Source organism: Ailuropoda melanoleuca, chromosome 10, assembly GCF_002007445.2.
Source record: "Ailuropoda melanoleuca isolate Jingjing chromosome 10, ASM200744v2, whole genome shotgun sequence".
In the NCBI taxonomy this organism is placed as follows: Eukaryota; Metazoa; Chordata; class Mammalia; order Carnivora; family Ursidae; genus Ailuropoda; species Ailuropoda melanoleuca.
Genome location: NC_048227.1, coordinates 76,647,487 through 76,663,683, shown reverse-complemented (window position 1 = coordinate 76,663,683; position 16,197 = coordinate 76,647,487). Strand labels below are relative to the sequence as shown.

General features: G+C 41.7%; 1 protein-coding gene across 6 annotated transcripts in view; it reads left to right on the top strand.

Moving 5' to 3' along the window:
• ARHGAP18 (Rho GTPase activating protein 18) overlaps positions 1 to 16,197 on the top strand; it is a 190,924-nt gene that overhangs the window by 67,214 nt on the left and 107,513 nt on the right. The window contains exon 1 of one of the 6 annotated variants that reach the window (XM_034669127.1): positions 299 to 504. The exons of the other annotated variants lie outside the window; for them this stretch is intronic. Coding sequence (XP_034525018.1) covers positions 392 to 504 — 113 coding nt within the window. The 5' untranslated portion in view covers positions 299 to 391. Of the gene's footprint in view, positions 1 to 298; positions 505 to 16,197 lie in introns of those variants that run through there. 6 annotated transcript variants of the gene reach the window in all.

Genomic DNA, 16,197 nt, shown 5'->3' with positions numbered 1-16,197 from the left:
GGAATTGGGAAGGAGGGGGGAAAAAAGCCCTGTAGTAACTCATTGTTTTCTGACCCAGACAGCTTGTACTTCACTGAAGAGCAGAGTCCACAACCCGGCAATTTAATCAGAATAATTCAGGGATGGGGGCAATTCAATAGCCCCCACCCCCACCCTTCCTTAACTCAAGCGGCTGGGACTGGAATTGCCCCGTGTGGAAACAATACTCTGAGTCACAGCTCTTCTCATTGGAGCGTCAGCCAGCCCTTCACGGGCGAGGCCCCTCCCCTCCCATGTGAATCACCGGCCTCGGGAGGCGGAGCCGGCCAATGCTAATGAGCCGAGCTGCCTAGAGGAACTTCATTCCCCTTCTCGTTGTCAGGATCGCAGAAATTATGCCCCTTCTGTCACCATGAACTGGCTCTCCAGTTCCCAGGGAGTTGTCCTCACTGCCTACCACCCCAGCGGCAAGGACCAGGCCGTGGGCGGGAACCATGGCAAGGGCGGCGAGGAAGCCACCTCAAGGTAAGCCCTGGCGTTCGAAAGCCCGAGAGTAAAACAAAACCTCTTACCTGCTCCAGGAAAAAAGTGACAGGGAAGTTGGTGCGGGGAGAGCGGAAGGGCATCCCACGTCGAGCCTAACGTCCTGCAGCCGCCAGAGTGTTTGGCGGGGGTTTCGTGTACTTTGCGTCTCCTCTAGTCCATGCCTGAAATAGCCCCTCCGATTCCTGGTGAAGATGGATGGGAAGGAACTGGGGCCGTGGCTATCAGGCTTGTTGCTTAGCAGGTGCATTTGCAAATGTTGAAAGATCAAATGACTATGTTTGAAACACTTCCTATGAGATGGAATTCTTGAATGGGCTCAAGGCACAGCCGCTGGAACTGCTAGTTGGGGAAGTGTGCCAACAAGTAAGGAGGTTGTTCATTGTACAATCTGTTGTTAGAGTGTGGGTTTTCCCCCCCTCCCTCTCCTCGCTGAAAGCAAACTTCTTAGGCAAAATGCCCAAGACACTGGCCTGTGGCAGTGTGTTTCACATTCTTTTGTGTATGTGTGGGCATGGGGTAGAGTTTTCAAAAAGGATTTTTTTTTTTTTTTTAATCAGGAGGTAGTATGCTGGGGCCAGAGTGAAATGTGGTTAATGTTAAATCACTTTATAGGCAGAGAGGGCAAGTGTCCTATAGACCACTGAGGCGCAAAGAGTACCGTTCTCTCCGTGTACTTTGTTCTGTTTTTTCAAGGGCTTTTTTTCCCCCTTCGTTCCCTTAATGACCTTCTTTCTAGCTGAACATTTTTACCTCCAGTCTTAGATATAAATTGTAAATATTGGCCTAGAAGCTTGCAAAAAGCAAATGCTTAACCTACTAGTGTAGCATAACCTGAATTAGTTATCGGCAAGCGTATTTCCTCCTTGATGTTTAATGTGATAATAAAACCTTTGTTCTTATATGACTTATGCTTATGCCTAAAGCTGAAATAATGCCTTCTTTCATTTGTTTTAAAATCCTCAAATGTGGAGGAGGGGAATACAAATCAAAGGAATGGCTGTGGTAGTACTCGATTAGATTCTCAGGCTGACCAGAACTTTTCCTCACATAGCTGCCACAGTATGTGTTCCGTCGAATGAATTCATTTCCAGAGATAAAAGGGAATTGGTACTTGTGCTACCATTTTATTTTCTGTCACTTTAGGCATTTTGTGTGAGATCATTCAGCATTTTCATTTTTTCTGTAGTTCATCAATGTATTAGTAACCTTTTAGCAGTAAGCAGCCTGTAACACCCGGCCTTATGTCGTCCCTAACTTGGAGTCCACATCGGAGCCAAAATTGCCAGAATGGGGCAAACCTAGTACCTTCTCCAGTGGCTTTACTCTGGAGTGGCCTGGGGATCTGAGCCGAATTTTGGATCTTGTTTGTGAGAGTGGAAAGAACCTTAGGGACATAGGGTCCAAACCTCTCATTTTCCCCTTGAGTCCTCAAACCCCAGGAATTATTAGGGTGTTGCAAGGCCTGTGGTTCTAGGCCTGTGCCAAGGGGCTGCATATTCCGTTCTGGAAGCTTTATTCTGTATTTGCAGGTTTGCAGCCTGTTGTCGGTGGCCTGTACTTGAGTGGGTTGAGAGAACGAAAGAGAGGACTGATAACTCCCCATCTATGCTAAAGCAGAATCAAGAGGTGCTAAGGCAGCAGCTGACCATGCTGTGAGTGCTCCCCCTGGGGCCGCAGCATCGGCTCTGTTCCCAGTTGCTTCCCCTGCTGGCTGCCATATTGCTTGTCCATTCTGGCCCCAAATTCTCACCACTGAATTAGAGTCATAGGGACTTTTTTTTTTTTTTCTTTTTTAGTAGGTGCCATGCCCAGTGTGGGGCTTGAACTCAAGACCCTGAAATCAAGAGTCCCATGCTCTACTGAATGAGCCATCCAGGCACCCTGGGGCAGTTCTTTATATTGGCTGGACAAGATGGGAGCCCTGGTTTGAGGGCTGGGAGGAAAGGCAGGAAGGAGGGAGAAGGGACAGTCTTTAGTGGCTTTTATCATTAAGTATGGAATAATTTAGCTTAGCGTTATTTTGGGAGGCACCTTCTTTAGCCTGGAAAGGTTGAGATACTACAAGTGGAGTGGGAGCGGGTTGGATGGAGGCGGGAGGGATTTGAGGATGGGATGGGGTCAGGAGTGACCCCCTAAATATGGGGGCGTCGGGCACACAGGGTTTTCACTCTGATTGGATTGGTTACCTGGTGCTTTAAGCACTGGAAAACTGCTCTGAGGTGCAGAGTTGCTGGTTGATGCCTGTTTTAAAAAGCTCTTAGACTCAAACCAAACCAAAACAAAACTCAAAGAGAGGCAAAGTTAGGCTCTGTTCTCCCCCACCCATTTAACAGTCGGTGGAGGGAGCAAGGGAGTCTAACTTTGCTTATTGCAAGTTTATGTCTTTTCCAAATGATATGCACTTTGAACTATTTAATCAAATGTTTAGTTCAATAAAATGGACTCATTTATGTCATTTGAAAAGTATAAAGGGCTATGCATATGATTTAGGGTATTTATAGAGCGTGTTTGATTTTTAGCTTTGCCTAACCAACTCCTTTTTTACTTTTATTTTGGTCTTTGGAGAAGCTGGGGTAGTAGGGAATTAATATTTTTGTAAGTAATCTGTTAGTCTAAAATTCCTTCCATTCCATTCCATTCCATTCCATTCCATTCCATTCCATTCCATTCCATTCCATTCCATTCCATTCCATTCCATTCTCCCTCTTTATCAGGACACATTCACTGGATGACTGATTAAGGAATTCCTCCTCCTCCTGGTTAGAGTCTCTCAAATATTTACAGAATCCTGTTTTCAGTTTTTTGTCCTATTCCTTAAAACATTAGGATTTGAAGAACTATGCTAACATAAGTGTTTCTGACTGACTTATACACAGATATTTCCAAAGCAAACCACTTTTTATGACTAGCTATATTGATGGAGTATTTACTTGTTAATTTTGAAGCAGGCTTCTTACTGTTTGCTTTAGTAAAGGAGTTTTTCAAAGGATACTGCATTTTGTCTATTTTTACTATTCTCCTTTGAGTTTCTTTTTTTTTTTTTTTAAGATTTTATTTATTTATTTGACAGAGAGAGTGAGAGCACAAGCTGGGAGACAGAGGGAGAGGGAGAAGCAGGCTCCCTGCTGAGCAGGGAGCCTGATGGGACCTCGATCCCAGGATCCCGGGATCATGACCTGAGCTGAAGGCAGACAGACACTTAACCGACTGAGCCACTTAGGCGCCCCCTCCTTTGACTTTTTAAGAAGAACTTCCTTGCTTTATATGCGTTTTTGTCAATATTTAATAAATATTAATGTCAAATGATATTTTCTTATTGAAACTATTACCTCTAGTTGACATTTGTGGTATTTTTATGTCTTCCATAAACATATGTATGGCATTCATCATGTAAGGTCTTGTTTTTTTGACCCCATTTGCAGACCATTGGAATTGGGCAAGCAGAACCAAGGGACAGTGTGTCATGGTGACGTAGGCTCTGAAACCCTGGGCCAACCTGCCTGGATTCACATCCCAACTCTCACGCTCATTAGCAGTGTGGCCCCCGAGGGGTTCTTTCACTCTCTACTTGTAAACTGAACTTAATAGTACTTGCTTCATTGGGAGGACCAAGTGGGCTCTTCCCTGTAATGCCCACAGAACAGTGTCTGCTTTATAGCTAGCTGTTCCTCTCTTTGACCTTAGCTAAAGTAACTATGGAGCTTTGCAGCATATAAAGTGTTCTTCCTCATTTCAGGAGCATTTTCATAAATATCATTTTGTCATGTGTTCAGAAACATGGGCATGATTTATGTGCTTAACTAAAATTGGCATAACTGAAAATGAACCGTAATGTACACGTTCAGGCCTCGGCGTTTGAAAGACCTTGGAAACGTCCTTTTGATCCATAGCAACATTGAGAATTTGGACTAGTGAGGGCTGCTTTTAGTGAGCCTGCCTTGGGGCATTGATGGGCCACACGGAGGTCTGTAAACAGACTTTTATGGCAAGATGGAATGTGGGTGGGTCTCCTTTAGGCAACTGGACTCCTTGTCCCAAACTTCCTTCCTCCTCCTTTAAGAACTACTGCCGCATATGCCAAATGGAAGAAGGTGGCCATTTTTATATGCTTTGTTTAATTCTAGACTTTTTCAAATCCTACCCAGTTCTTGGTTCTACAAAATTATGTCATAAGCATAACCTTTTGGTCACTCAGTCATTCCGCATATGATTATTAAGCTCTCACTATGCGTCAGGCTGTTGTCCGAGAGCTGAGGCTGTAATGGGGGGAACAACAGACAAACACCTGCGTGTGGGGGTGGAGGGGCGGACACAGAGTAGAAAGCAAAGGCCTGAGCAGGTGAGACTTGCAGATGTCTGGGGACAAGCGTTAGGGGAAGAGCTTTCAAGGTAGAGCCTGGAGTTAGCCCTAGAGCAATGCCCCCAGAGGAGCAAAGAGCCGGACTTGGCTGGAGTGGTTGGGAGTAAGTGGCTTTGAGGAGCAGAAAACTAATTGGGGCAGGTAGATAGATCTGATGGTTTTGTAGCCCACTTGAGTTTAATTTTCGCACAAAGTGAGATGCGAAGCCAGTGATTGGGGGAGGATAGTGAACACTGGAAGAACAGAGCGGGTTGTGGTTTCAAAGAGTGTCTCTGCATTTCCCACCTTAGCTTTTAAGGCATTCCAAATGCATTTTTAACCTGTCCATATGGATAACTGCTTCTAGATGAATCTTGTCATCCGTTTCATGACATAAGAGTATTTTCTGAAAACTTCTTTACTGTGTAGTTTAGAAACCTTATCCAGAATTTTCTCTTGATTCGTTAAAAGACACACCCAGTACTCCAACTGGGCAGGTCTCACCTTTATTTAGAGTTATGTGATATTTGCCTTTTAACAGCCCTCATCTGTGAAGTTTGAAAATTCAGCGGGCCTGTTTAAAGTGATCTTCATGGAACTTATATTAGGTTTATGCCTTTCAAATATAAGGATTTATGAATCTCAAGAACCGCTCCCTCATCTACTTGCAAAACAAAAAACAAAACAAAAACAAACAAAAAACCCAAACCCTGCCAAAACCCTTTTGTTTTCCACGGTCCACTTATTGCCCTGTCTACTCTTGTCTCTCTAAGTGGAACTTATGCTTATTTAAAATTTTATGTTCTTGGGGTGCCTGGGTGGCTCCGTTGGTTAAGCGACTGACTCTTGATTTCAGCTCAGGCCATGATCTCAGAGATCCTGGCATTGCCCCCCCCCCCCCCCCCCATTGAGTCAGGCTCTGCACTCAGTGGTGAGTCTGCTTGTCCTTCTCCCTTTGCTCCTCCCTTGCTCTCTCTTTCTCAAATAAAATAAAATCTTTTAAAAAATCAAGGTTCATGTTCTTTCTTATGTTTTAAGTTCTTGGTATTTGTCATGCTTTTAGGAGTGTTGACCCAAAATGAACTCACAAAAATTGATGCGTTTAATGATGGACTTGATTGCTACCAGATTGCGTGCCCCTTAGGCTTTAGTTGTTTTTAACAATTGGACCTCCAAAATGAATTATTTTTTTTCTCTTCTTTTTAAATTCCTTGTCAGCTGTACATATGAGTAACATTCATTCATTAGCAAAAAGACCTGCATCCTGGAGGTTGAGCCTGCCCTTGTCCAAAGTGGAGGGTTCCCTGTGCTCCATGGTCATGGATTTGTACGCCTCATTTCCTTTGGCTGCCTTCTCTCTCTTCTGTCTCCTGCCTTTTCTTCATTCAGCTCTGCCCAAGGGTCCTCAGAAGCCTTTCTACTTGTCACCCTAGCGGTGTCACTGGGAGAGAGCTTAGAGCAGCAGAACTGGAGAGCTTGAGAGCTTGATGATGGTGGGGAGGCAGGGGTGGGGTCGGGGGAGGTCAACAGAGGGTTCTCCATGCTTGGTTTGGGAAAGAAGGTGTGCTAGATTAGGTGTGATGCAGTCCTCTCCTGAATTATCCCTTCTAGATGATTTCTGTCCTGACCTAAATCTGAGAAAAAATTGCTGTAATGTTTTAGTGTGTATTGATATTTAAGGACTTCTTTGCTCTTTTGATAAGAGATAAAGACTAAATCTCTTTACTTGAGGGGAGTGGGGATAGATAAAGGTGTCAGGAGTGAATTAGGGTAGATGGAGCAGAAGGGCTGATGTCCGGATAATTCGGAAGACACATTCTTTGGACTGCTGTGTTTGTTGCTGCGAGCTGGCCAAGTTTATCCCATTTTTGCAAGAAGTAAACAGAAGCCATGGAGACTGGTGTGGCCAGTTACTGCATCTGGAGTCTCTTCCAAACTCAAGTGCGCTACATATCTGAAGTCCTGTGCTGAAAGAGAGCGTGAAACATCATCTCCTTTACGCATACTGTTTGGTGGTTGCTTTGGCAGAGAGCCCTTGAGTGTCTTTAGGGAAAATGAGGTTTACTGCAGGCAGCTGGGGCCTGGGCAGAGGAAGCATTGGCTGTCTTTCTCCCTCACTGACGGGTCATGTGGCATGTCTGCTCACTGTCGACACTCTTTTATTCTTTTCTGTCTGCGGGCTTTATAATCTCATCATTTTAAACCTGAGCTCAGCTCTTAATGGATGCCCCAGCCTTGTTGCCCTCTATGAACTTGTATCTCCTAGCAAACTGACCCATCTCTCTGTTTCCTAATTTGGAAGTTTTGAAAGGGGATCAAATTGCCCAGTTAATCTTCTTGAGCTGCCCCAGGAAGCCTATGAGTCTTATGATTTGACGACTCGGGGTCTTTTTAGTGAAGCAGGTTCTGTGGGTAGAGCAGATCCTCAGAAGGGATGTGGCATCTTAATAAGCTGTTGAGCACATCCTACCTTTATCTGTTTCCTCATCTATGAAATGGGTGTAATAATGCTCTGTCTGCTTTACAAGATTAATTATAAAGACCAAATATGTGGCTTTTGAGAGTTTTCAAAAAAAAAATAGAGGAGTATTACTAAAAATCCGAATCACTTAATTTGAATTGTCATACTGAACTTTTTGGTTTAATTTGCATTTTACTTCTGCTGTGGACTAAAATGTAAGTTCCTTGAGGTTGGAGACCTTGCCTTTTTTTTGTTTCGGTTTTTTTGGTCTCTTTACACCTAGGCCTTAGCAAAGTGCCTCAGGCAGGTAATAAAAGTTTTAATGAATGAATGTGAGAGGGAATAAGGTGTAGTGATTACACACACAGCCTTTGGAACTAGGAGGTTTGGGTCGGAATCCTGGCTCTGTCATTTAATAGCTGTGAGACCTTGGGCAAGTTGTTAAATGTCATGGGGCCTCAGTTTTTTCTTTTCTTTTTGCAAACGGGGGAGAAAAATACCTAATGCAGGAGTTGTTAGGAGGATTGAATGAGTTAATATATGTGATGTACTTAGAAGAGTGCTTGACTAAAATCATAATTTTTCTATGATGATGTAAGGGAGTCAAATTACCTGTTGGTGAATTAATTTGGAAATACTCTTAGAAAGCATTTTTGAGATTGATTTGTAAATGACTTGGGGAAAAGAATGTTTGATAGGCGGTATAACTTCTTGATTTTAAAAATAATTGTGGAAAAAAATAATAATTGTGGAATAAGTTATAAAAATATCTCAGATTATATTTATTTTAATAACTACTGGGAATACAAAAAATATCTTAAGGGTTTAAAGGTATTGAACCCTTGTTGGGCTCAGGTGACTGTTTTGAGTAGTTGTTTATAGTTTGGGAAGATGTACATTTCTAAATCATTTGTTACTCTTAATACATGACATCATCTCACATAGAGCAAGGAAGACTTATTTGCTCATGTTCCTCAAAGAGTAAACTGACTCTATATTATTTGAATACTTACAGGTAAATGTACTGGTATGTTACTATTAACTAAAGCAAAGTCTTTGAGGAAAGAATACTTTTTGCTTTTTTCCCCTTACAATATATGTATGTGCTTTTATGAACAACTGTTGATTTCATAACCAAGAAGTGATGGGGGCACCTGGGTGGCGCAGTCGGTTAAGCATCTGACTCTTGGTGTCATCTCCGGTCATGATTTCAGGGTCATGAGATCCAACCCCGTGTCAGACTCCACGCTCAGCATGGAGTCTGCTTGAGTTTCTTTCTCCATCTCCCTCTGCCTCCTCTACCACGTGCTCGCTCTCTCTCTCTCTCAAATCTTAAAAANAAAAAAAAAAAAAAAAAAAAAGGAAAGGAAGTGATGTTCCATAGACCAGATTTCTTGAGGGTATGATATCCATGGCACAGATCTGGGGGGGTATGTCCCCCCCCCCAATTCCCCCTGAGTCCTGAACCGCATCCCCTTTCCCATTTAGCACACAAATCTGAAAACTGTACTGCTGGTTTTTCTCTTCATCTGTGTCAGACATAATAAATTTACTTTAAATGCCTAGTGGGCCCTGGGCCCTAGGCCAGAAACTCTGTCCTCTTCAGCAGTTCTCAAATCCATCCCTGCACCTGCATTTCAAATTGCTTAAAAACTCCGCAGCTCCTGCATACGAAAGGCTCCCAAGAGCAGACGGTTTTGCTTCCAGCTCTAGGAGACTGGGGACTTTTTGGTGGAAGCAGAGGTACTAGAGGAAGAAATGAGGGGGTGGCCTGGCAGGAGGGGAGAGATGGATACCCATTAGAAAGGCAAAAGCTGTTTTCCATGGGAAAATGATGGTATAAATGAGGTCTAAATTCCATAGGGCTGTAAATTCTCCAATTGTGCCATTTTAGAGTTTAGATTTTTTTTCACTAGCCACACAACTCAACGTGCTGTTTATTTGTAGCATTGTTGCTATGGGGAAAATGTGTTCTGAGCTCCCAAAAACAGGTTCCCAAATACATTTTTCAAACTCAAATGAAATCTTCAACTAAGTTGGAGGTTATTACTCAGTGTTTCTTTGGTGCCTCTTAGGACCTTCATGAATTGAGAAGTGAGAGTTACTATTTTTCTTTTTTTTGTATTTTTTTTTTTCTGCCTGTAGTTTTGCCTTACTCTAGTACCGTGTGCCTCCTGAGGCACAGGGGAGATCTGCTCATCCCCCCCAATGAAGACTTTCCATGTCTCCTACACACGTGCCTGTCTTCCATTAGGGATTACGCACTTGTTTTCCATTTATCCTTTGTTTTGGAAGAGTTAGGAAGGTGGAAATTGATAGATGTTCTTGTGATCCTAGTTGAATCAGGTGAGAAGAATATGTGATTCAGTGGGAAATGGTTTAATATCAGGCTGCTATGAAACTGGAATCGTGAGGGAGGATATTGGATTCTCATTAACGAGTATGTTTTGGTTTGGGTGTTGGGCTGTAGAGATATGGTTTATCTCTGAATGCTACTGTCTATCAGATATCATCTGTATTTTGAGGAAAATCATAGGAATGATATTGATAAGCATACAATTGAAATCTTACCTAGAAAGATTCAGGTAACTTAGAAAGGTATTAGGATATGTTAATATGGACTATCTATCTTAAGTTTTAAATTGTTTAAAACATTTTAATAGGTATTTTAAGTAAGCTGTGAAGGTCCTTTTTGGGTGTAAATGATAAGCCCAGAATAAAATAAATGTAAGAATTCCTGCTCTGAGGGAGGAGCTTGCAATGTAATTCAAATGGATTCTAAAATATTTTTTTTTCAGTGTCTTATTTAGGAAGTCCAGGCATGAGGCATAAAACTTTAAAATAATTTATTGTTAAATAATTGAGATTTGGTTTTAAGAAAAGGTGAGTTGGCACTGAAAGTTGAAAGGAACTTTGGCTATTTATAGGTGGTCTAGAAACATGTAACTCAATCAACTTATTCTATAATTAATGTTTTTACTAGAGTTACTAAGTGTCTGTCTTTTATTTCTCTCTGATCCAAATAATACGGTCCATCATCTGATAGAAGTTGTTTGGGTCAAGGTAGAAGTAAATTTATATAGTGTTCTATGTTTTGAAACCAATCACTGTTATTATTGAAAAAGGGTATATATATGTTTTAGTATTTGCAGACTAAAATTCTTTCAAATTATAGTCATTCTGTGATTATAGTATAATCACACAGTGTTACACACTGGATGTATTCAGGTAATTTTGTAAGTGTGTTAATCCTTTGCTTTGCATGCTTTAGATAAAGGTTTATATACTTGAGAATCAATAGAGGGGGGCTCCTGGGTGGCTCAGTTGGTTAAGCATCTGACTCTTGATTTTGACTCAGCTCATGATCTCAGGGTTGTGGGATCAAGCCCCACATTGGGCTCCATGCTTAGCTCAGAGTTTGCTTGTCCCTCCCTCCCTGCACCCCCCCAAATAAATAAATAAATGAAATCTTAAAAAAAATCAATAGAGGGCTGGCAGGTTGCATAATAAGTGAATGAAGTGGATGACTGGAAAGTGCAGGCCTCAGAAAAATGTGAGTTTGGGTAGAAAATTTAACTGGAATTAAAAAAATACTGAGCCCCCAAAAATCCTGCCTGTAAGTTGGATATGACACAGGCACTTCTGGTTGGTGACCTCTCTCCTAAAGGTCAAGGTGGTGGTTTCAGGTATCTGTTGCTCTGTAATAGACCACCCCAAAATTTAGTGGCTTACAATAGTAATTTTTCTCTCATGATTCTGGAACATCACAATCAAGTTCTTTCTTGGGGTCTGTGAAGCAGGGTGGGCTGAGGGTGGAGGTCACCAAAGGCCTCTTCACATACTGGTTTGGTATCTGGGCTGGTGGGTCATTGCTTGGTGTGCATCTTCTCCACACGACGAGTGTGGGCTTCCTCTCAGGCAGTACAGCAGCGGGATTGTCTGACTTCCTACACTCTTGCTTGCTTACCCAGAGTAAGTGTTCCAAGAAGTGAAGGGGAAACTTGCCGGGCTTCTAGGGCCTAGTCTCAGAAGTTACTCAGGGCCATGAGCATATTCTATTGGCCAATTAATCTAGGCCAGCTCTGATTCAAGAGCATGGAGGAATAAGCTTGACCTCTTAGTGGGGGAATGGTTGCACCAGGGAGGCCATCTTTGGCCTAAACCACTCCGTTATCATTCCAGTTGTGTCTGGCGCTCCCTGCCTTTTCGGTCTTATTGCCTACCACTCTTACACAGAAACCTCTGTTCCCTGGAGCTTGACTTTAAAATTCTCCGTGAGTCTAGAAATGTTCTATGTGTATTTATTCCTCTGCCTTGCTTTATCAGGTAAGTTTATTTTAGAGAATTTTTTGTATTCGTGGACTGTGAATGCCTTAAGTGGGGACTTAATTTTTCTTACATTAAGCGCTAGATGGATTCAGTGCCCTGTATGTGATAGGAATTCAACTATATTAGTGAATTGATTGATATTTGATATATCGGAAGGGTTAGATTTTATTGTGTGCAAGACAACTTATACAGCCTTCTCTTCTTTCTACCAAAAAAAAAAAAATGCTTGATTCTCAAAAATTGATTTTCAAAAAAGGATCTAAATTTGAATTTGATTTTAGGCACAAGTGAATGTGAATTTGAGAAGAATATAGTGCAGAGAAATGAGCTACTTCTTGTAAAGAACGTATTTTCTCTCTTCCATGGCGCCAGAGTTGCCAAAGGCCCTTGTTTGTTTACATCCAACGGTATTTTCTCCAAGGGACTGTTGGGGCTCCAGTGTAGTGTTTTGGAGTACATAATATTTTTGAGATCACATCGTACATATGGAAAAGCTCCCAGAGGCTCTATAGAAATTAATTGCTAGTGTTGGAGCTACTTGTTTTTTCTACTCCCAGGATGTTAGTTACATTTGGCCGTCCAGTAACTCCTAACGTTGAGCCTTAACATAGCCAAACAGCATCACTGTATGATTTCCTTTCCTGTTTAGAAACTTTTGCTTTACTAATATATTACTAAACTCTCTTGGCCTCTTGCCACACTTTCTTCAAAGCAAGGAGGAAGATAAGTGGCTAGGACACCCTATGAACTCAGGGAGTGGAGTGTGTTTCTCTTAAGGAAAAAAAAATTTAAACAGTACTTTAAGTTTAGACGATGTTTCTATTTTAAAAATACTTTGTATCTCCAACTTAGGGCTGCTACTGTTTTTGCAAGAACGCATTACATACATTCAAATGATTTGTCTATAGAAATGCTGGTAATGGTTTATTCGTCAGATCACTGAATTCCTAAGATTTTAGGGTCATTTGGAGAAGTACATTTTCACCAGTTTTCTCATTCCTATATGATGGATTAAAATTGTATCGTCACCATTTTTCAGGCAAAAGAAAGAGACTAATCCCTTTTCAGCTTGAAACTTGAAAGCAGAGTCCATGTTAGGTGTCCTTAAATCGCAAAGCCCTTTCTAATAGCTTTTTACACATTTCAGTAGAGACTAATACTTTGTTAATCTGCTTAAAGCAAATTTCTTCAATAAATAAGCCAAAGTGTTAGATCTCTGTTTCTGAAATTGTGTATGGAATACTGACACTGGGTGTTCCATTTAGAAAGGGTTTGTGGAGGGGCACCTGGGTGGCTCAGTCTGTTGAACATCCGGCTCTTGATTTCAGCTCAGGTCCTCTTCTCAGGGTCGTGGGATTGAGCCTAGAATCAGGCTCCATGCTCAGTGAGTGAGGAGTCTGCTTGGGATTCTCTCCCTCTCCCTCCTCCCTTCCCCCCCTCCACTCATGTTCTCTTTCTAAATAAATGAATAAATAAATAAAATCTTAAAAAAATGGGTTTGTGGTGGTAATATTTTGACATAAGCCGTTTGCTATAGGATATGTTGTAGCATATAATACCTTAGCATGTATTATGAATTCCTAAAAAAAATTTTAACAAGAAGCATATTCCAAATTTATTTGGCCTAGAAGCTCTTCCTTTTTTGCACAACACTGATTACCAGTGTTCCAGGGAACACAATTTGTGAAATTTCAACATATTGCTATTCTTTGTATGTGGAAAAATTTAAAAAATTGCATATATTGGAATTAGTAATATAGGAACATTTTTTTTTTTTTTAAAGTAGGCTCCACACCCAGCTTGGAGCCCAGTGCAGGGCTTGAACTCAGGACCTGAGATCAAGAGTCTGATGCTTAACCAACTGAGCCACCCAGGCACCCATGGAACCAGTCATATATTTTGGGCTTTTTTGTAGGAGGGGCAGAGGAAGAAGGGGAGGGGAGGGGAGGGGAGGAGGAGGAGTTTCTTTAAATCACCCTTCTGCTGGCCGCAATTCATTTTACCAACACAGTCATACTTGGTAGGGTCTCTCCTTTGTGAACATGTTTCCACAGTAAGAAGGTTTCTTATTTTTTAATACCCAAGCTTCACAGAACGCAAGGTTTTTAATACAACATTTTTTAGTTTTTGTGTTGATAGGGAAAATTTATAGGTATGCCTCCAAACCTAATATGGCATTTTAAACACATATGTTGGGGAAATATCTCAAGTTACATTTGTAGTATGATGTGGACATCTTGAAAAACATACCCAGTGTCACTAAAAAGGGTATGTGCCGTGTCACTGCCTAGAAACAGCATTTAATCTTACTAATCATTTGATCTTCATTGAACAGCCTTTCAAGCATTTTCCATTTAACGTGGTTTGTTAATTATGTACTGGAGTTTTACTGTGTTACCTTTTAGAAAACCGATTGAGGGTCTTGGATAGACCCTCATATGTTGCTTTTTCCATTCAAAATAATTGGACAATCTCAGTGTTTTCTTGCAGAACATAGGTTTTCAGGTAAAGATTACTACCAGTGAGTTAGAGAGGCCATCTTAATTCATTTACTCCTCATAACAACCCCAGCAGTAGGTGGTATGAGCCCCAGTTTACACATGATAAAGGCACAGAGTGGTAAAGTAACTTACTTGAGGTCCTATAGCTGATAAGTGGCAGGGTTGGGGTTTGGACCTGGGCATTCGTCCGTCGGGGTCTTCACCACTCGGCCATTCATAGAAATTACTTGTCTCCAACTTCTGTAACTGAATGTGGTTTCTAGAAGTATATACAGAGGAAGTTAAATTCCAGTAGAACACCTGATTAGTAGTTTGAGTGCATGTTTGCAGTAAAAACTCTTTTCTTTTTGGTATTGAGATAAGGTTATGCCAATCTGGATTCAAAGCAATTCACTGGTAATAAAATAGGCATTTTGGGAGATCATTCCAACTACTTTCAGGCCCTAAGATACCCTTTACTGCAATGAAGGAGAAATAGTTTTACTAAATTCTTCCATTTAGTAAATAATTTTGTGTGGCCTTGAGGTGTCTCCTGGCATTTTGTGGTCAGCTATTCATGTAACTGGGGCAAATTAAATCACAGAGGAAAAGAAAAACAAATATTTATTGAGTACTCTATGTGCAAAGCCCTTTAAAATGGAATTTGTGTAATCCTCATAAGGTGAGAATTATTATCCTTTTCTTAAAGGCAGCTCATGTATGTGGAATAACTAGTCTCAGATCACACAGTTTGTGTACAGACCACTTCCAGTGTGAAGCCTGGTCATTGTCTTTCTACTGAGACCCACAGAGTAAGTGCAGTTCTCATTTTTCTCCCTTAAGGCACGTGTGTCTGAAGGACTGTGAGGCCTCTGTTCTCGGGAAGGATGTCTTCCGTGGCAGGCCTTGATCTGGGTCTTTCCAAGCAGAAGTCTGGGCATGCCAGGGATGTGGTAGGGGCTCATGGGGAAGGGAAAGTTCCTGTAAATAGGATAGAGGAGAAAGCCCTGGGTGGGGGAGGGGCAGTTCTTTTCTCTCTCCATCAGCAGGCGTTTATGAACTTGAAACTGTCTTCAAATGCATTGAGAAGCTTCCGGAAGCAGCATGACACAGTAACAAGATACGCCTTTAAAACATCACTACTACCACCACCACCACTGTCTTTGCCATTAGGTGGTTGTATTTTTTTTTTTTAAAGACTATTTATTTATTTATTTGAGAGACAGCAAGAGAACGCCCACAGAAGGAGAGGGAAATAGCCTTGGAAATAGGACAGTAAGACAGCTGTGAGTCCATGCTGTCTGTAGGCCTTCCCCAACCATCTGGATGGTCTTAGTGCCCTTTCTGTTGCATGAGAAATTTCCACTGAAATCCAAATGAGCATTCCCTTGAGCGGTGAAAGTGTGGAATTCTCACAGTTGCTAAGAAACAATTCAAGACATTCAAATACTTCAGGGGGCTGCAAGGACGTTAAAGCCTTGACCCACCACAGACTCAGATGGTACAAAATGAAATGTCCTATTTGGTGTTTCAAAAGCACTTTTGATTCGATTACTCTTTGGTAATCGAATACTTAAGAAGGTGGTGAGTGAGGGCTGGCTGGCTGGGGAAGCATGTACTTGTAACTATCTTTTAACTATGGATGTTTTTCATAGCAAATAGTTTCTCTTAGTTTATAACTATTAACCAAATGATCACCTCCCCACAGCCCTCTCCTGAGCTTCTCATTTGTAGGCAAAGTCATTTGAAACTTGTCAGAAAGCTGAAGGTTTGGGACTGCCTTATTCTTGGTCCTAAACCTAGACCTGTTTTATAAATAGCTGATTTCCAGGCCAAGGTGTCCCTGCATGACATGTTCCCGTAAATGTCCCGCTGCCACAAATTGCTAATCTTAGCAAAAACAGAATTCTGTGTCCACTCAAAGTGCTCTCGCTTTCCTAGGATGCCATTCTTGTGTCACTTTACCAGGGAGAGTTCTTTGGGGGATGTCTGCCTGCTTTCCTATTTGTCTACTGGCGTTCTGTGCCTTTTTAAGCTCTTTCACATCATATCTGTTTTCTGCA